The following is a 22,295-nucleotide window of genomic DNA, read 5'->3' on the forward strand; positions in this document are numbered from 1 at the left end:
TTTACGGTTTCTGTTCTTATATTTGGTGTTTTAACCTATTTTGATTTTTTTTTTTTTATGGTATACGAAAGTAGTCCAGTTTCATTCTTTTACTTGTTAACTGCCCCAGATTTCCCCAACACCGTTTATTGAACAGATAGTTTTCCTTTACTATATATTCTGGCCTTGTTTGCTGTGTATTAATTGACCATATAAATATGAGTTTATTTTGGGGCTTTCTAGTCTGTTACGTTGATTGATGTGTCTGTGCTAGTACTATATGTTTTGATTATTATAGCTTTGTAGTATAGCTAGCAATCTTGGCTTGTGATACTTCTAGCTTTGTTCTTTCAGGATTGCTTTGACTATATAGAGCCTTTTGTGGTTCCACAGAAATCATGAATTACTGTACTTCTGTAAAAAAGTGCCATTGGAACTGATGGGAATTGCATTCTTTCCATCCATGGTCATAAACATCTTCCCATTTATTTGTCTTTAATTTCTCATCAATGTCTTAAGTTATCATTGTATGTCTTTTACCTCCTTGGTTAAATTTATTTCTAAGTATTAGTTTAACTTAAATTTTAGTTAACATATAGCATAATATTAGTTTCAGGAGTAGAATCCATTTATTCATCACTTATATATAACTCCCAGTGCTCAACACAACAAATACTTTTGGATGCCATTTTAAGTGGAATTATTGTTTGTTTTTTTTCTCATACCTTGTTATTAATGTAGAGAAACGCAAAAGATTTTTGTATACAGATTTTATATCCTACAATTTTACTGTATTTTTTTCTTATTGGTTCCAATATTTGTTTTCGTTTTTTGTTTTTTGTTTTTGTTTTTGTTTTTGTTTTTAGTGGAAGCTTTAGAATTAATATATATATGTATATACATATATATGTATATATATATAAAATCACATTATATGTAATAGTAATAATTTTACTTCTTCCTTTCCAATTTAGAATTTTTTTTTCCTTGCTTAATTGCTCTTGTTAGGACTCCTAATATTATGTTGGATAAAAGATGACAGCGAGCATCCTTGTCTTGTTAGTGATCTTAGAAGAAAAGCTTTCAGCTTTTTCACTGTTTGAGTATGATGTTAGTCGTGAGCTTAAAATATATGGCCATTATTAAGTCAGAATATGTTCCTTCAATACTCACTCTATTGAGTGTTTTTTATTGCAGATGTATATGGAATTTTGTCAAGTGTTTTTCCTGCACATACTGAGATGATCATAAGATTTTTAACCTTCATTTTGTTGATGTATCCTGTTGATTGACTTGCAGATGAAACATCATCTTTGCATCCCTGAAATCATACCTGATCATGGTATGCTCCTTTTAATATACTGTTAAATTTGGTTTACTGATATTTAGTAAGGATATTGGCATCTATGTTCATTAGGAATTTTGATATGTAATTTGTTGCGGTGTTCTTTTCTGGTTTTGGTATCAAGGTAATGCTGACCTTGTAAAATGAATTTGAAATTACCCTTTTTCTATTTTTTTTTAATTATTTATTTATTTATTTATTTGACAGAGATCACAAGTAGGCAGAGAGGCAGGCAGAGAGAGAGGGAAGCAGGCTCCCTGCCGAGCAGAGAGCCCGATGTGGGACTCGATCCCAGGACCCTGAGATCCCAGGACACCTGAGCTGAAGGCAGAGGCTTAACCCACTGAGCCACCCAGGCACCCACCCTTTTTCTATTTTTTTTTTTGGAAGGGTTTGGGAAGTATTATTATTATTATTATTTTAATGTTTGGTAGAATCCACTGGTGAAGCTGTCTGGTCCTGGGCTTCTGTTTGTTGGGAGGCTTTAATTGTTGCTCAATCTTCCTATTCATAATTAATCTATACAGATTTCCTATTTACTCATGATTCAGTCTCATAAAGTTGGATGTCTAGGAATTTAACTGTACCTTGTGAGCCCTGCAATTTGTTGGTATTTATTTATTTATTTATTTATACTAGTCTCTAATAATGATTTGCATTGCTCTGGTATCAGTTGTAATGTCTCTTTGTTTCTGATTTCTTTGAGCCTTCTTTTTTCAGGTGAGTCTAACTAAAGGTGTGTCCATTGTTCATCTTTTCAAAGAATCAGTTCCTAGTTTCATTGTTACTTTCTGTCTTTTTGTTCCCTATTTAATAAATATTTATTAAATGATGAAAAAATGAATATAAGTTTATAAGGTATACAAAGCCCTAGACTTTCAGAGTTGCAACTTTTATCTTTTTCTGTATATACTATGCCCTTTCACTTGGGCATTATAACAAAGAACAGAGGACCAGTAATAAGGAAATTCACACAATGGTACATTGTTACCTACATATGCTAGAATTTGAGGCCAGGTAGTGAGTCAGAACCAACAAAGTAATATGGATGTTTATGACTGAGGAAGATAAAGTTTGGCATAAAAGCAGACAAGTACACAGAAGTATATAGTGGGCCTAAAATTGAGACAGTCTTCCCAGATTTTTTCTCTTGTTTGTTTTCTAATTTCATAGTATGTGATCAGAAAAGATGCATGCTAGGACTTCAGTCTCTGACTTTGTTGAGCCTTCTTTTGTGGCCTAATACATTTTCTGTTCTGAAGAATGTTCTCTATTCTGGAGAATGTTTTCTATTCTGGAAAATGTGCACCTGAGAAGAATGTGTATTCTTTGCTTTAAGATGGAATGTTCTGAAGATGTCTGTTAAATCCATCTGGTTAATTGTGTCATTCAAAGTCACTGTTTCCTAGATGTCTGTTCATCTATGTTAGTGGGGTGTTAAAGTCCCCTACTATCACTGTATTACTATCAACTCATTCTTTTATGTTTGTTATTAAGTGTTTTATGTATCAGGGTCTTCCCTTGTGGGTGTGTATATATTTACAACTATTATATCTTCTTGGTGGATTGTCCCCTTTATTATTATGTTGTATCCTTCTTTGTCTCTTGTTATAATCTTTGTTTTAAGGCCTGTTTTGTCTGATATGAGTATTGCTACTCCAGCTTTCTTTTTACCTCCATTTCCATGATAAATATTACTCCATCCTTTCACTTTGAATCTACCTAAAGACCTAAGGGTGTCTTTAGGTCTGAAATCAGTCTCTTGTAGGCAGCAAATATATGGTTCTAGCTTTTTTAATCTACTTCATCACCCTGTGTTCTGATGAGAGAACTTAGTCCATTTACATTCAAAGTCATTGTTGACAGATGGTTATTTATTAATATTTTGTTACTTGTTTTGAGGTGGGTTTAGTAGTTTCTCTCTGCTCTGTCTTCTCTTTCTCTCTTTCATAGTTTGTTGGTTTCTTTAGTGATATACTGAGGTTTCTTACTCTTTATTTTTTGCATATCTCTTACTGTTCTTTGGTATGTGGTTCCCATTCAGTTTATAGACATCTCTTGGATGTATCAGTTTATATTTAGCTTAATTTTGAACTCATTCTTTGCTCTTCCCCCCTGTGTGTTTAAGATATTTGGTAACAAGTTTTACACCATTCATTTTGTGCTTCTTGTTTCTCTTACTTTATGATTTTTGTTTTCCACTCATAATCCCCTTTATCATTTTTTATAGGTCAGGTTTAGTGGTTATAGATTCTTTTAACTTTAGTTTTTCTGGGGAAATTTCTCTCCTTCTATTCTTATGATAGCATTGCTGTGCAAAGTATTCCTGGCTACAGATTTTTCATTTTAAGCACTTTGAATACATCATGCCACTTTCTTCTAACCTGTAGAGTTTCTGCTGAAAAATCAGCTGATAGCCTTATGGGTTTTCCTTTTTGTCTTCTGTCTTGCAGGCTTTTGAAATTCTTTATCACTATTTTTTTTTTTTTTTTGCCATTTTAATTACGATGTGTGTTGGTGTGGACCATCTTGGGTTGAACTTGTTAGGGGATCACTGTGTTTCCTAAATCTGGATCTCTGTTTCCCTCCCCAGATTTGTGATGTTTTCAGCTATTATTTCCCCCAAATACATTTTCTGTCCCCTATTATCTTCTCCTTCTAGGATCCCTATAATGCAAATTTTTACTAAGGTTGGTGGAATGACTGAGTTTTCTAAGTCTATTCTCAATGTACAATATTTCTCTCCCCTGTTCAGCATGATTGTTTTCCATTACTCCATCCTCTAGGTCACTAATACATTCCTCTGCCTCCTTTTCTAATTTCTTTAGACTGAGAATGCATTTGGGAAAGGGGGGCGGTAGGGAGAAGGAGAGAGAAAATTCCAAGGTCCATATTAAGCCCAAAGCCCAATGAAGGACTGGATCCCACAGCCTTGAGATCATCACCTTAGCCAAAATCAAGAGTCAGCTGGTTAACTGACTGAGCTACCCAGGGCTCTGTGTGTGTGTTTGTGTGTGTGTGTGTGTGTGTTTAACCCACAAGACAACATATAATTTTCATTAATACCATACTAACTTGTATGTGAGGCATTTGTAGAAAAAGTGGTTCACACATCAAATGTATCTTGGATATGAACTGAGATTCTGCTGAGCTTCTCCATCTTGACAGATTTTTAAATAGTAGGCAAAATAGAATATGCCAAGAGGTGACTTAAGAGTGAGAGGTCTTTCAAATTAGGAAGATAAAGTCAGTTTCCCCAAAGAACACAGTCTTAGTGTACTGAGGGCAGTACTGAGGGCTTACATTTTGCCCTGTACATTTCAGTAATAGACTGCTAACTAATGAACTAAAAGACTAAAAGAAAAAAAAATGAATAAAGTTAATAATAAATCCCCATATTATTAAGATAAAAGTATGTCAATTCATTTATTCTTGCAACATCTACTCATGAGATCCTACAATTTGTTAGATATTGTGAGAGTGACTGGGGATATGTAAGTACATATGAGACAGACTGAATTTCAAAAGTTCACAGTCCAGTCAAATGAGTACATAGCAAATAATCACACTGAATAGCGATTGAGTATTAACAAATTCCAGTGGGAATATGCTGGAGGAATAGTAGCTACCCAAGGGAGAAGTTATCAGAAGCCAAGACATGAGCATGAGGAGAAGCAGAACATTGAGGAGTAGTATTTGATTTTGAGGGTGTTTGAACAGAGGTTGTGGAGGGTAGGAAGTAGAAGATAACAAAAGTAAACCTGAATGATAGATGAAATCCATATTGGGAATGGCCTTGTGTGTTGTGAGGAGTTCCTAAAACTGGAGAAAAGGGTGCCTGGGTGGCTCAGTTGGTTAAGCGACTGCCTTCAGCTCAGGTTATGATCCTGGAGTGCGAGGATCGAGTCCTGCATCAGGGTCCAAGCTCCATGGGGAGTCTGCTGATCTCTCTGACCTTCTCCCCTCTCATGCTCTCTCTCACTCCTCTCTCAAATAAATAAACATCTTTTAAAAAAATAAAACTGGAGAATAAATTCCTGACCATGGCAATAATACTTCCTACAGAAATGTTGATTCTTTTGATAGTTGTGATGTAAAGTGGAAATTTTCACTCAACTTGGAAAATCCTGCATCTTTAACAGCCTATCCCTAATTCATATAGATAAGTGGTACTGTATACAAGGTGTGGGATATAAAAATATTTCTTAAACAAACAACTTGAAGATAGAAATCAATGATACCTCTTCAAAACTGCTGACCTGAAACTCTAGGCATCTATTCAGACATTCTGCCAGTTATGTTAATGTGTTTATTTATGGTTCGATGAAATTGTTCTAGAAAAATAATCCCATTCTTTTGAATTATCTAGAAAGTTGAAAATACCTCTTGCATCAAGTTTTAGATAACTGAATATCATTTGGATAGAGACTTAGTTAATACTGTAGATAGTTGAATTGGTTAGTATTATGTTAACTACTAATAAAAGGTAAAAATAAAATATGGTAGATACTATCTTTGTTAACAATATCAGTGCAACCTTTCCTGCACATACAAAATATTTAATGATAGTGGCATGTTAGAGTCCAATGAGTCCAGGGAATAGTGTCTCCTCACCTGAGTGATAACCCACCAGGAGGCAGAAGCAGACTAAGAGCATGGCAGTGTCTGTGTTGTCCTTTACCTATGTAAACCCCTTACAGAAACACATCTACTTCCATACATTTCTAACATTTGCTATCAAATAATTCTCCCTTCTTATTGCTCATAATTCTAATCTGAATGTCTCTGATCTTCAACATGCATGAAGACCTTAAGAGATGACAAACCCAAGATGTACTGCTTTTTGCTTAAAGACCGGTCCATAGATAGGCTTTTCTTTACATAGATGTGATAGGTATCTGAGTGTACAGACTTCTGTAAAAAAGAGCCTGATGTTATATCCCTAGAATTAGTCATCTGATAACTAGAACATTGTACTCTTTGACCAAAATTTGCCCATTTTCTTCAACCCTAGTCCCATTGAACACCATTCTAGTACGATGACTATAGTTAATAATACCATATAATATACTTGACAATTGCTAAGAGAGCAAATGATAAATATTATCACCACTATAAATTATTGGTAATTATATAACGTGGTAAATGTGTTAGCTAACTATTGTGCTAGTAATCACTTCGCAGTATGTAAGGGTATTAAATCAACATATGTGTACCTTAAACTTATACAATGTTTGTCAGTTATATCCTACCAGTGCTGGAGGAAGGGAGGAAAGCTATAAGGTCAAATAAACCTAAATAGAAGTAAATTGGGGACTATGTTTATAAAACCATGACCTAGATTTTAAATCCCATCTTCTAATTTTTAGAAAAACTTTTATTGAGATTCAATAAAATATGTTGCTTTTCTAATGTTTATCAGTTATTCTTGTATACTTAACAGAATAAGATTTTTAGGTTTTTAACAAATGCATTTCAAAAAGAAAACTATTGAGACAAACTAGTTTTTTAGATGAACTAGTTTTTTAGACAAACTAAAATAGTCCCTTTCCAATGTTTTAAAATGAGAATATAATAAGTTTTTATGGAGAGCATACATTGTTTTCTCTTTTTTTTTAGGAATTTTTAAAAATTAATTTATTTATTTTCAGAAAAACAGTATTCATTATTTTTTCACCACACCCAGTGCTCCATGCAATCCGTGCCCTCTATAATACCCACCACCTGGTACCCCAACCTCCCACCCCCCCGCCACTTCAAACCCCTCAGATTGTATTTCAGAGTCCATAGTCTCTCATGATTCACCTCCCCTTCCAATTTACCCCAACTCCCTTCTCCTCTCTAACACCCCTTGTTCTCCATATTTGTTATGCTCCACAAATAAGTGAAACCATCTGATAATTCACTCTCTCTGCTTGACTTATTTCACTCAGCATAATCTCTTCCAGTCCCATCCATGTTGCTACAAAAGTTGGGTATTCATCCTTTCTGATGGAGGCATAATACTCCATAGTGTATATGGACCACATCTTCCTTATCCATTCGTCTCACAACAAAATCTAACAAACTAATTATTTTCAAATTAACTATTCTCAAAAAATTTTTCTGGTATTTCAATTTCAATTCTACCCCTCTCCTTTGGTGTATACACACATTCAGAATATTGATTTTTATCAGCTGACTCCCACATGATCCAGTGGCACTAGATGAAGCTCCTAGGAACAATAAACAGTGTTTTCTTACAGTGTTGCTGGCCTTGCAGAATGCTTTCTGATTGTCTGCCCAATAACCCAATACATTTTCATTCACATACAGATAGAGAGGTCACTGAGAAACCCTGACTGGGAAGCAGCTTTTTAGAATTCAGATGCTTCAGGATAATGGTCTGGCTACTTGTGATATGTTGGTCAACTTTATCAATGACAGGGGCTTTAAAGAACTAGCTGGAGAAAGGCATGTTTAGGTGAGAGTTCTCAGAAGTTCTGAGGTATTTATTTCTTCTCAATTCTTAGAAGAGTATAATCCTTTCCATATGCCATGTGAGCTTGATACTATGGTTCAGGACAGAAGAGAGCTGACTCCCATGGAAGCAGAGAAAAGCTCTCTTCAACAACAAAGCTTCATAAAAGAAGCATGTAGAATAGTATTCTATAGAACAAGAAGAAACCAAAGCCTGCCTAGCTAGATAGCCCACCAGATGAATACTGGCAACTCATGTAGCAGAACATCAAATCTACCTGCTCTCATGTCCAACTGCCTAAAGAATAGGACAAACTGCTAATTTTCATGAAATTCTTGCCTTTAGGTGATGTCTGACATGGAGACTGAGCCTACTGTGATATTCTTCAAACAGATTTACTCAGTAAAATAGTTTACTCTGTAAAAATTTCATAATAATTTCTTACTGAAATTATAGTTGCAGGAAATGCAGAAAGCAATTAGTTCAGAATGCATAACTCAATGATGTAACATAATAAGTAAAGCATAAGACTTTATCAATTTAAGATTATATGGTTCTGGGGTTTGATGGTGAACGGTCTCTTCTGGGATCACAAAAAGCTCTTCAAGACAATGCACACTTTACATGGAACAGGATGAAGGGTGATCTTTTATAAGAGCCTGAGAGGTAAACAACTCATAATGGAATTCCACTGTAAGGCACTTCCCTAGAAAGGGATAATAAAAATAATAATAGTTAACATTTACTGACCACTTACTAAGTGTCCAGTACTTTGTCAAACACTTGTAAGAATTGCATGAAATCAAAGAGCTCTACAAACAAGGACTAATCTTCAAGTTTTACAGATGAAGGGAACTGAAGTTTGAAGTTTAAAGTTACTAGGTAAACTGACCAAGGTTGTATAGCCATTGAGTAATAGCCAGACGCTGCCACAAGACTCAAGACTGATGGATATATAGTAAGTCCATTACACCCTCTCTCTCCTTGGGCAAACTAGTTTGTTGACAATGTCTTCTTCCCTCAACTGAGGCATTATGTCTAGTCTTCCTTTATAACTATCCCAAATACTCCCTAGCACTCACTCTATTTTACTTTTATACTTGTAATAATCTTGAAGAATATCGTATACAGAAAACGGGTGGAATTTATCTCAGATCCGAGTCTCCTGGAACAATTCTGATGATGACCCTGTTAACATGGAACTTGCATTTTATGGAGCTGGGAAACAGTAAAGGGGAGGAATGTGACAGGAGACAATGATAGGTTTTGCATATTCTGCTTAGACCTTATAAGACTTTATCACATTGCAAATGTGATAAATGTGATAATATGGTTGTTTAGGTTGTAGGAGTTAATTTGAGAGGATGCTTTTGCTGTGTGAATGAGGAACTTGTAATAAACTGACTCTGGCCCATTTTCCCCCTCAATTAAAAGCGTAGTAAATCACTGTTGTGGAAAGAAATTTACTCTAGAGCAGTGTTCTCAAACTTTAGGGTACCTGAGAATGCCTTGGAGAGTCTGTAAAAACACAGCTTCTGATTCAGTAGGTCTGGCTTGGAGCCCAAGAACTTGCATTTCTGTTCAACTGTAATCACATGCTAATGTATTGGTACTCTATTCCTTCCCCTGATATCAGGAGTATAAACACATTAATGATCCGGAGTTTGTGAGTCGACTCTTAAATGACTCACATTTTTCTGAATAAAACTTCTAAGAAAGATGTAAGCTTTGTTGCTGATGCTGCTCATCCTAGAGCCACATTTTATTTTATTTATTTCTAAGATTTTTTTTTTCCATTTTAGAGAAAGCAAGTGTGACTGCAAGTGGGGGGAGGGGCAGAGGCAGAGGGAGAAAAATCCTTAAGCAGACTCCCCACCTAGTATGGAGGAGCCTAGTGCAGGATTCAATCTCCGGACCCTGAGATCATGACCTGAGCCAAGTCAACAGTCAGACATTGAACCAATTGAGCCATCCAGGTGCCCCCTAGAACCACATTTTGAAAAGCACTGTCCTAGAGTAGAGATTTCAATTCTGGCTTCATGTGCAACTGCCTTGTATACATTTTAAAAAGAGAGAGAGAGGAAAAAAAAGGAAAAAAGAAAATACAAACAAATCATCTGGTGTGCTTGAAATCCTAGTCCACACCAACTAAATCAAGTCTTTGGAGGTGAAGTCCAGACATCTGTATGATTATCTACACCCCCACTCCCATCCTCCTAACATTGATGGATCAAATGGGCAGCCTGAATGAAGACCATAGACAGTAAGTTTGTGTCAGCCACGGAGAACTGAGGGTTATATCCATATTATATATAACAAACACAGAGACACACACAGACACAAACAGAGAAAGAGGTACAGAGAAAGAGACCTAGAGAGACAGAGATACACAGAGAAAGACACACACAGACACAGAGATACACATAGATACAGAGTCACACACAGAAATGCAGAGAGACACAGAGGTACACACAGAGACACAGATACACGGAGAGAGACAGACACAAACACAGAGATACAGACACATAGTGGGATATACACATACAAAAAGGGAGATACAGAGAGTAACTATAAGCAATTCTTAAAGTAGCTATGCTTTTCTTCCAAACCAAGAAGGTTTTTAATATTATCACTTTTGTATCAATCTGGTGGTTTAATTCCTGTTAAAAATATTTCTCGGACAAATTAGTTTCTGTAACATGTCTTAACCTTTTTGGTACATATATGCATCCATTCTAGAGTTCATTCAATGTAGATTTTTAAGGATTTTCAATAAGCTTTGTTGTCAAAGCATTATAAGACAAATCCTAACGAATGACTAAGGGCTCAGGAAAAAAATTAAGAAATATATTTAAGACAGTTCAGGTAGAATGGTTTTCTTCCTTAAATTCCCAAATGTCTGATTTAAACTCATTTCTATTATTTTTCCTTCTCAGTAACCTTTACTAGACAGCTACAGTTCCAGGCCTGAGCAATATGTTCTGAGCACTAAGGAAGTAAAATTAAAGAAGGTGTAGCAAAGTGCTTGTTCTCATGGAGCATCTATTTGTTGGGGAAAGAAAGCATAAACAGCTAAATATACAAAGGATTAAAAATTCTATAATAGAAGTTAAACAAGTTAATGTGAGAGAAAGTTATTAAGACCTTTCTTTAGACTGGGTTGTCCACAAAGACTTACTAAAGAGGGGAGATCTATGCTGAACCTGAATGACAGATCAGAAGGAGCCAGGCTGAGAGCCATGAAAAGCATTCTAGGCAGAGAGAATAACCAACTTACAGGACCTGAGATGTGTCTGAATCTGGTTTGTTTGAGGAACAAAGACTTTGGGTTATAGTACAACACATGAGGTGTAACAGGGACAGGTACTTTGAATATACAAAGTTTCAGGTGCCCATTAGACACCCGAGAGGAAGTATTGAACAGGCATGTGCTTCTTGAACTTGAGAGAGAGTAGGAGTCCTGGGATGGAGCCTGAGAGACTATTTCTCTAAAGGTCACAAGCAGTGGTAATTCTGCTGGCTGTGGAATGCATTTTGACTGGTGGGGATGTCGGAAAATTTGTATTTGTGGTATGTAGTTAAACACAAAGGAGAGAAGCAGGAGACCAAAATATCAGAAGTAGAGCACATGGGACCAGAGATGTGGTGGGATGTGCACAGAGTGGTCCCTAGGGGCCAAGAAGTGCTTCCAGGAGGTGAAATGTCAAATGGGAGTGGTAAGGTTAGCATGAGGACAGATATGTACTCCTTTACTTAGTGCACAACAGCCACTGGAAAACTTGGATGGAGTAATAAATTCTAACAGAGCTCTAGGTGGATTTCAAGCTTTACCATTGTTCTCCACCCCTCACTCCACCCCAACTGATGCATGAAGACCTTACTTCCTCTCATTTCAAAAATTAGCAGGATTGTGTACTTTCCCCTTAAAATGCATACCCCTCAACTTTAAAACTTCTCCTGTTTCCATCTTTTGTCCCTATCTGTGAGAAGCTAAATATGGTCTTTCCTTAGAGTTAACTCAATTGCCTCAATTCCCCACCATTTCATCATAAAATGTGCTCCTATGAGGTTTTTTTCCTCCACCATTTCATGGATTTGTTGAAGGTCACCAATGACCTTAGTTGGTCTATCTTAATATATTATGCCCGTCTTAAGTTAAAGTTTAAGGAGGGGCATGTAATGTTCTTCTCATCGAAACATGAGAAGTTTCTAACGCTGGGAAAATATTCGTTATTGATTTAAAAAAAAAATCAGAATAAAAGCTTCCACAGTTGCTGAGCACTGTGCGGAATGTGAGGCTGGGAAGTGTACACACCATCTTGTGACACTGGGGAGCAGGGGCCTGACGGTGAGCTAGAACCCTGAGACAAAGAGGACAATGCAGAGAAACTTCTCATTTGGAACATACTGATTCTCATTTGGAACATACTGAGCTTCTGAATAAAGTGATGGTGGAAAAGCAGTATTTATTAACTATTGAAGAGAATATTGTTTCCAAAGCTTATCAGCTTAAGGCTTTTTTTTTTTTTTTTAAGATTTTATTTATTTATTTGACAGATGGAGATCACAATTAGGCAGAGAGGCAGGCAGAGAGAGAGGAGGAAGCAAGCTCCCCGCTGAGCAGAGAGCCCGATGCGGGACTCGATTCCAGGATCCCGAGATCATGACCTGAGCCGAAGGCAGAGGCTTAACCCACTGAGCCACCTAGGCGCCCCAACGCTTTTTATTTGCAATTTATAGCAGCCTAACAGACAGACTCCACCATAGCAGAGTGTGCCTTCCTTTGAGGCTGCTCAGGGCAGCTTCTCACCCCTCTCTCCAGCCCTTTTCCCCCACCAAATTTCCCCCTTCCCCCTCCATTCTTCACCTTTCCTCCCTGCCTCCCTCCTTGCCCAAAATCTTCCTCCCTTTTTCCCTGTCTCCTAAACTATTCTTTTAACTTCTGGGTCTACCCCACATGGTACAAAACTTATATTTTCTAGCTTACAAAAGCAATTTGCAAATGGTTATTGGTATTCACAGCAACTCCTCACCAGCCTGTTACTTCCATTCAGATTTCTGGCTGTTGCCCAGGCCTTTATTTTATCTCCTCTTGACCATTCTGATAGGGATGATATTTGTGGCTCACTTATTCAATGTTGTATAACCTGTCACTCTCATATCTGGAGTTGATCATTTTGGAGGTATGGGATGCACATATACAGAAGTGAGTAGCCATAGAAGAGCAGCTAAGAAGGAAGTAAATGTTAGAGTAATCAGAATAACATAAAGGGGCATCCTACATTTTCTCAGAAGGTCCTAGTCTGTTACCATTTATTTGCTTGGTGAATTTCATGAATCTGGAACTTGGAAAATTTGTAGTTTTCGGAGGACATCATTTTAGTTTTTATCTATAATAGGTCATCAAACATAAACTTGTGATTAAATATGTCACATATTCTAGGATATTTTCCCTAAGGGTAGATGCCATAAAAGAGTGTTTTGATAAGTATTTCAGTAAAGGTCATAATTGCTTTGCCATTCTTAAGCCTTTCCTCAAGGCTAACTCTGGTATGGGTTTATGTGTGGGTTGCTGGGGTGGGTCCTACAGTGATTACAAGGTTTCCTGGTTAGTTGAAATGTGGCTTTGGGGAGATTCTGCCTGTGGACTTCGGATGGTTTTATGTGCTTAAGTGATTTCTCCCCGCCCCCCAACCCCAACCAGAAATGAAACTCCAGTCTAGCAGAAGGGTTTAGATGGTTTGGGTAGGGAAAGGATAACTGATAACTAAAATATCAACTTTCTTGTGGTGAGTGTAAAGAGGAAACATTGAGGTATTCTCGGAAATGAATCTGTAGACTGAGCTGTGAGCTAAGTGTGTGCTAAGCTGCACCGGGGGTTTTGGATCACTTGCTCTCTCCAGAAGGAGAGTCCATGGTTTGTGTTTCAAAACAACAAATCCTGGCTGTTTCTATAAGCAGTATGCACCAACAGATCTTTTTGCAGGTAGCTTAAAACTAAGAACCTCACAGTTCCATAACAGAGAAAGATCCAGTCTCCACAGAAGACGGGGTATGCATCCTGCTGTACACTCTAGGGCAGGTATCCCTTTAGTGTCCCAGTGCACAGGGCTGTGTTCTTGGTGGAGAGACTCACAGGGAGATGTAACAGGTAGATCCATAAAGAATGATGATTTTGTTTGCTCCCTGCACTGTCCCCCGACAACATTAACCCAAATGCAGTGAGTACTCAGTACTCAGGATAACAAGTTCCTGCTCCAACACCCATCACAACCTGATGAGTTAGCCTCTTCTGTGGGAATTTAGTGTACTTTTGTCAATTACCAATATGCTTTCCTTGTGATTCTTATTACAAATGTCTTTAAAGTTAACTGAGTTATAATCATTACTTCTCATATTTTCTTGAATTTCTTTTTATTTCAATAGTTGTGAATATTTAATAGACAGTCCACAATGCTCACTTTCATATTTAAAGTTATATTCAAATTTATTCAAAGATAAGATCACTAAGTATTACTGGAGAAGTCTACATAAATAATAGAACTGATGGTTCAGACCCAAGTTTAATAATTCTGTCCCCTTGTGATTTGCATAGGTTAAAGAAATGTTTTTTTTCTTAACATAGACTTCCTGCTCTTCTCACTTTGACATATTAATTTTTGTTATTTCTGACAATGATGTCTATTACATCATTGTAATAAAATCTCAGTCATTTCAACATTATATGTGCTGCCGAAGCGAGCACATCAGTCATTTCAACATTAAAAATAACCATAACATCAACCAAAAAATGATGTGATTTAATCAAAGTAGCCCTGAATCAATGGAAAACAGTTGTTTTCGTTTTTGTTCTTTGTTTTGTTTGTTTTCCAATTAAAAACTGCCTTAATATTCTCAGGGTTACAGTGACCTTTCCTTTGGCAATTTGGATGTGATCTGAAAATTACCAAAGTGGATTATAATATATATATCAATCTATTCTTAGCACTGCAACTGAGACATTGAGATGAAAGACCTTATATTTTTCAATAGTTGAGTAACACCATCCTGGTTTTTACTGATGAAAGAGAAAATATGGTAAACTGGATACATATAACAAACATGGGAGGTTGTAATGTTTCCAGGATATGGCGTCTTGCCATTGACCACAGCCTCTTGGAACAAGATAAAGTCATTGAAATAGTTAACAGATGTTAACCATACTAGAAATATAAAAGTTCTATTGCTAAAAGTTATGTACGGTCAGATGGAGATTTGGCGCTTGGTCCATAATTTAACTGACTTGGCAAATGGAAAGTTAAGATCCAGAGGCATAATGCATATCAAGGCCACACACTTTGCACACTATGCAGGAGCTCATAAACTACTGACAATATGTATACTGTGCTAAGCCAGCTTGATTAAGTATTAACACAGTATTTGATACTTAGGGAAATCTGAAGTCAATTTTCACATCTACTAAATTAAAAAGTTATTTCTATAAGAGCAAAAGAGTAGACTTTTCTCCAAGTTCAAAAGCAGGTCTACAAATTGTATTATATAGCTTCAGCTTGCAATTTACCAATGATTGGTATTGCTTTCCACCGATTTTGTAATCCATCCAGTAATATTTAAAATTGTATTTTTCCCACTCTTGTCTATTACTTCACATTTCAGAACAAGTTGACAGTAATGATTTTCAGATGAGTATCTGTAGCCGAAATGGATCTTCTCAGCCTTGAGTCACAGATTCATCCAAGTCAAGCACTGAAGGAGGCTTGTGCTACTTTAGAGTTTGTGGTTTTATTCACAGCTTTGCAAATAAAGTCCCCAGCTTCCATCACTTTGTAAAGATTCACACCCTGTTAAGGGAAAGAAGGGATACCAGGTGGATTAGAGAGAAAGAAGACAAAACAGATTTCTTTCCATTTTATTAGTAGTTAATTAACAATTTGAAATTATTAAACAAAATGTTACTCATTGTTGATTTGAGAGTAACATTTGTCTTCTTCTTCATGAATCACACAATCAGCAGATTTTAGATTTTTACGCTTTATTAAAGCATATCTTGAATCTGACTTTTAAATAAAATCATAGGCTAGCCATACCTGAAAAAACTTCATGTAATTCGGGGTGGTATCTGAATTCTAGGAAGGACAATAACAGAACTAGAAACAATCTACAAAATACCAGTGGCGAGCAATTAAATTTAGTAGGGTTTGGAGGAGTTCATAGATAATGACTTAAGAAAGAACCTTTTTACTCTATAAAGAAACAACCTGATAAGCCTATGAGCAATACAAGAAAAGTAAATGTATAATTTTAACGGTATTCAGAAACACTACCGGTATGATATTGAGGGAAGTAGTTGTAGGTCAAATAAAATGGAGCAGTATTAGTACACATCTGGAACTTGTTTGCCTGAGAAGTTGTATTGTTTGAAAGCATAAACAGGATCAACAAAAGCTTAGGTAAATCCATGAAAGACAGATAAGCAGTTGGGTATGAAGGCCAAGTTCAGGGCAGGCTCCTCATCTCCTGGGCCCTGTGTAACCAAAGATCCCCACTGAGGTCTCCACTCTGCACCTCAGCTGTCACTATAGGGGAGGAAGAGCATTAGGTGGATTAGCCACAGATTTGCCCTCAGGTAGCATTTCATAAACTCCTATGTCTTGCCTTAACCATGGAAGAGAAACAATGTTGACTTAAAACTGAACAGACTCAGGCTTCCTTACTATTAAGTAGTTCTTAATATTTATGTAAGTTTGTCATTTTCTTAAAAGAGACAAATAAAAATACAGGACCAATACGTAACCGTGATCATAAGGAGATCATCGTTCTAGTACAGTCAGTTCTCTCTAGAAACTTCTAGAGCAATGTTTCCTTTGTAGTTTACTTCTCTCTTTTTGAGAATAGTCAAGAAAATTATTCTGTAAAATGATACTTAGGGGTCTCATTGTCTTTTTGCTAAAAGTTGTTCTTCAGGTCTCAACATTTGCTTTGATTTGAGATTGTCCTGCTCTGGGAACAGCTATAGGTAGAATATATGTTATATATATATAAATGAATATATATATCCATTTAAGATGTCAACTAAGAAGTGCTAACATATACCTATATAACATAGAGATGCTTAACATATACCTATATAACATATACCTATTTATAGGTATATGTTTTGTTGTATATGTTATATAATATATAATATATATGTATATATATACAACTAAGAAGTGCTATACCTATATATATAGGTATATGTTTTTGTTATATATATTATATAATATGTATATATATACAACTATACATATATAATATATGTATATATACACAACTAAGAAGTGCTTAACATATACCTATATATATAACATATATATAACATATACCTATATATATGTTAAGCACTTCTTAGTTGTATATATGTATATGTATATATAGGTATATACATATGTATATAGGTATAACATATACCTATATATATAGGTGTATGTTAAGCACTTCTTAGTTGACATCTTAAATGGAATCCTATTTAAGTTTTATGAATAATTAGCTATATGTGCCTATCATTTTTTAATTACACCAGCAAAGGATTCTAGAAAGATATTAGTCACCAGTGTTCTTTGCTTTCCAAGAATTCCATTGATAAGTATGCACTGGGATTTGCAGACATTTTATTTTAAAAAAAATCCCTTTTGTCTTTATCAGTTTACCTAAAAGATATCATTATATAATAACATTGCACTTATTATTGAATCATTTGCCAAGTGCTTAAATATGTCTCATGTACTATATGTTCTGGGTTTTCAAAAACCCCATGTAAAATGAGATTTCTTTCCTCAGACTGTAGAGCATCAAGTAGGTGATAGGGACCCCTGTTGGGGGGGGGTGGTTCCTGTATTACAATTAAAATCACTGATGGAGATATGCCCAGATGATTATGAGGGCTGACGATGGGGCAGTAAACCCAATGAGGAAAAGAAAGTAGAGAGGAGTGTGTTTGGAAAGGGTGTGAGGAAGGGTAAATTCTGACCTGAGTCTTGATTGGGGAGTATGAGTTGTTGAGAAAGGGGACAGAGGGGGCAATGCAGGCAGAAGAACAGTACAAAATATCTTAAAAAAAAAAAATGCCATGCTGTATGTAGATGATGGGCAGAGATGACCTGAAAAGGCATGAATAGGCCATTTTAGGAGAGAGAACACAGCTTTGCCTTATAGGAAGTAAGAATCCACTTGACAGCTCAAGCGGAAACAAGGCATATTCTTATTTGTATTTTGGATGATATACTCTGATGGTAACATGGAAAATGAATTTAAAGGCAAGTCAGAAGGTCTACACACCAGGGTGGAGAACTGAATACCCAGGAAAGAATTAGGGAATTGTGCCGACCCAGCTACAGCATGGGTATTAAAGAGCAAACAACCAAAATATCTTGCAAGTCAAATCAGTGGCTCTTGGTAAGTGACTTGGCATGGCCATAGTAACATTAGATTCTACAGAGAATCTTGGCTTGCTAGTCTAGGTAGCTCGTTGAATTTTAGATCCTACCCCATGTAACCATTCTCTCCTTAAATTTTGAATTCTAAGGAATGAAGCCATGGTTTATGTACATTTCAGTCCTCAAGTTTTAGAACAGGACCCGATACATAATATGCATCAAAGCATCAGCTGAGATCAATTCACTCATCTAAACCTCCAAGAAGTAATCTAATTTGCCTCAGTTTTTGTCATGGCCATACAATTCTACCGGAAATGATTAAGCTACTGTAAATGAAATAATAGTTACTCCTAACCAGGAAAGACAGGCAGTAGTTTGTTTGTTTGTTTGTTTGTTTTTTAAAGATTTTATTTATTTATTTGACACACAGAGAGAGATCACAAGTAGGCAGAGAGGCAGGCAGAGAGAGGGAGGGATGCAGGCTCCCCACTGAGCAGAGAGCCCCACGTGGGGCTCGATCCCAGGATCCTGAGATCATGACCTGAGCTGAAGGCAGAGGCTTAACCCACTGAGCCACCCAGGTGCCCCCAGGCAGTAGTTTTTTTTTTTTTTTTAAAGATTTTATTTATTTATTTGACAGAGAGAGATCACAAGTAGGCAGAGAGGCAGGCAGAGAGAGAGAGGAAGAAGCAGGCTCCCTGCTGAGCAGAGAGCCCGATGCGGGACTCGATCCCAGGACCCTGAGATCATGACCTGAGCCGAAGGCAGCGGCTTAACCCACTGAGCCACCCAGGCGCCCAGGCAGTAGTTTTTGATGTTTATCCCAAGTGACACCCATCTCCCAGTGAATGTTATTGAGCATCTCTAGATAAGGCACATAGCTGTAATTGCTCCCTGGCTGCAGGGAAAGCTAAACACAGAAATAAGGTCCGGAGACCACCTCAGGTTAGGTTCAGAGGTAGAAGCACACAGCTTGGCATGGAAGTCATAAGGTGAGGAACCCAACAGCAGGAGCCTGGGGGTTAGGCAGGGAGACACGAGAAGACTTCAGTGGTTGGGAGCAGCTCACTCTCCAGGTGAAACTGAGTATGCGGAGTAAGGCCATCTGAGTGGTGATGGATGCAAGAGCCAGGAGTGAGAAATAAAATGGTGTGGAAATGGAAATGACAGGTAAATGGTACTGCAGGAGCTTTCATGTAAGTATAGTGAAGAGAGAGAGAAGCTTTCATGTTGTAATCCAGAGGATGCTTTGACATCTCAGAAAATATTTTGAACTTCTAATCATCTGTGAACTTTTTTCTTCTATATTTTTGCCCCCTTCCTCCCCAAATCTGCCTTAAAGACTAGTAAGTAATGTTAACAAGCATGTGGCAAACAAAGTACTAAATTATGTGGATGCCATAGAGGATGTGACTTTCCAGGAACTTTTACTTAAGAGACAGTTCTTGCTGCCCAGTGTCTCCCATGCTAAGTAGTGTTAAACTCTCCTCTTTTCTGACCATTCCAATAGTGCCCCGGGCTCTTTTCCAGAAGTCCTAGTTGTCACTGCAAGAAAATCAAGATCTCTGTTTTCCTAGCATCCATCCCAAACCAAAGTGCCAAAACAACAATCCTAAATGCAGAGACACAGACACAGGCTCTCACTCAGTTTGTGAAATCAAGTCAGATGATACATGAAAAAGGACTTCGGAGGTCATGAAGCACTATAAAAATGTGAAATGGTAGCATTATTGATGATGGAGCTACAGCAATAAGTTACTTTATAAAGCCCCCTAAAGAATTTTTACTGTATTTTCCCACTGTGCATTTTAGCAAACAGCAAAAGGGTAGTAAAACTTTGACCTCAAAATTGCTTCCCAAATCTGAGACACATTGCCATTTGTATCTGAAAGGCATACATGAATATTAAAATATGTTAAGTGACTTACTGTGTTGAGCCCCAAGCCATTAAGCATATATATCAAATCCTCAGTGGCTACGTTCCCAGAAGCACCCTTTGCATAAGGGCAGCCACCTAATCCGGATACTGCTGAGTCCACCACATTAATCCCCATCTGGAAAACAAACCAGAACACTCAGGGCTTGTCTATTCACCGCACGTAAATTGTTGAATTTCTATTTAACCTGTTCCAAAGAGCAAATAAGCAGAATCTAAACCCGTTATCCAAACATACTCGCTTACTCACCTGCTGCTAGAAAAGTCCCCAGGGTGCTCATTTCTTTTCTACCTAATCTTGTCTTTTAGGCTAACAGAAACTCAAGGGATCTCAGGAAGTAGAATAATCTTAGATCAACACTGAAGTGGTGTTATTCATTGATAACCACACAACTGTAGGGGGTGAAGCTTGAAGTAAGATGCATTCATTCCCAGGTTGTATAGATTCTCCAACCAATTCTCCAGTTGGACCCTAATACTGTTATGTAAACACAAAACACTTCCAACACTCTAACTCAAAGTCAAGGTGCCTTGGACAACTGGTGGTAGTGGTCGGGTCGCTGTGTTTGCAATAGGATTTTTGAGGGCTTAATTCATCCTTTCAATTCACTTGTTCTTTACTGAGCCATTATTTTGCATACCCAACCCTGCTGCTTTGGGAGAAGCAAAGAGCTACCAGCACCATCTCACATTTACTGAGTCCTCATTAAGGGCTGGGATTATTCCTAACATCTTGTGAGTAGTAACTCATAATCTTCACAAAAAGACCAATGAGGTAGATCTCCTTCTATCATCCCCAAATGACAGATGGAGAAAGTCAAGGACAGCAGGATCACAAAATCGGCCCAAGGTCACCTCTGTCTCCAGAAAATTCACACTGGGATTTATGGCTTCTGGAAACATGCAGATGGTTACAGGTCATGTGTGTGGGGATATCAGAGGTAGAGGATATGCGTGAGCTAGAATGTCCTTGAGGACATGATTACAGTGGGGCCTGAAAGGAGCCCTGAAAATCAGAGGATTGGAGAAGACTGGAGAAGAGAGGCAGGGATGTCCTATCTCTGTATAGGGTGATAGTTGGATGATCAGAAGCTACCAAGAGGCATAATCTGGTCACTCAGCTCCCGGATATTAAAGAAAAAAAAGTAACATGACTTCTGCTAAAATGAGAAGCCCCTGAAAGCAGAGATTTTAGGCAGCATGTTAGGTCAGCTGTTTGCATTCACAGGATCGGAACCCTACATTGTGGCTACATCTCCAGAGTCAGTCTCACAAGACCTGTGCTCAGTCTTGAGAATCTGAGTTTTTCACAAGATTGCAGATGCTGCGCTCACTGCCAATCTGGGGATCACACTTCTTTTTGTTTTTATTTTTTTCTTTTTGATATATATTTTTTAAGATTTTATTATTTATTTGACAAATTGAGAGAGATCACAAGCAGTCAGAGAGGCGGGGGCCGGGAGGGTGGCAGGAAGCAGTCTTCCTGCTGAGCAGAGAGCCCGATGCGGAACTCGATTCCAGGACTCTGAGATCATGACCTGAGCCAAAGGCAGAGGTTTAAACCTCTGAGCCACCCAGAAGCCCCTTGTTTTTCTTTTTGATGAACTTTTTATTTTAGAAGAGCTTCAGATCTTCAGGAAATTCTTGGAGAACAGAGCATCCCCATATACAATGCACCTAGCTTCCCATATTGTTACATTATCTTGCATGATTATGGTGAACCTGTCCCAGCTGAGGGGCCAGTATCAGAATGGTATTATTATAGTCCATACCTGATTCCAATTTCCTTATTTTGAACTTAATGTTCTTGTCTGTCCTTCAGTTTGGGTTTGTCTGATGTTTTTCTAATGGCTAGACTAGAATTCTGAAATACTTCAAGGCAAGCCACAGAGGTGAAATGCTCTTCTCAATACATCATATCAAGGGTGCACATGCTGTCAACAAGATTTATGACTGATAAGCACCTTGATCACCTGGCTGAGGTAGTGTTTGTCAGGGTTCTGAAGTAAGGAAGCCTCTACTCCCCTCTTTCCATACTGTACTCTCTGGAGAAAAGTGACTGTGTGCTCACAGTTAGAGGTAGAGAGTTTCTACAGAAATCATTTGGAATGCTCCCGTTTTGGACGTGTTTATTCAAATAAACACGTCCTCTGTTTATTC

The 22,295-nt window shown here is 37.4% G+C and overlaps 1 protein-coding gene across 2 annotated transcripts in view; it reads right to left on the reverse strand.

The window, feature by feature from the left end:
* Window positions 1-14,181: 14,181 nt before the first annotated feature.
* HMGCLL1 (3-hydroxymethyl-3-methylglutaryl-CoA lyase like 1) overlaps window positions 14,182-22,295 on the reverse strand; it is a 207,000-nt gene continuing 198,886 nt past the window's right edge. For both annotated transcript variants that reach the window (XM_044253100.1, XM_044253089.1), the window contains 2 exons: window positions 20,128-20,253; window positions 14,182-15,625 (listed from right to left, as the gene is read on the reverse strand). In XM_044253100.1, the coding sequence (XP_044109035.1) occupies window positions 15,524-15,625; window positions 20,128-20,253 (228 nt within the window). In that variant the 3' untranslated portion in view covers window positions 14,182-15,523. The remainder of the gene's footprint in view (window positions 15,626-20,127; window positions 20,254-22,295) is intronic.

Source organism: Neovison vison, chromosome 1 (assembly GCF_020171115.1).
Source record: "Neovison vison isolate M4711 chromosome 1, ASM_NN_V1, whole genome shotgun sequence".
NCBI lineage: Eukaryota > Metazoa > Chordata > Mammalia > Carnivora > Mustelidae > Neogale > Neogale vison.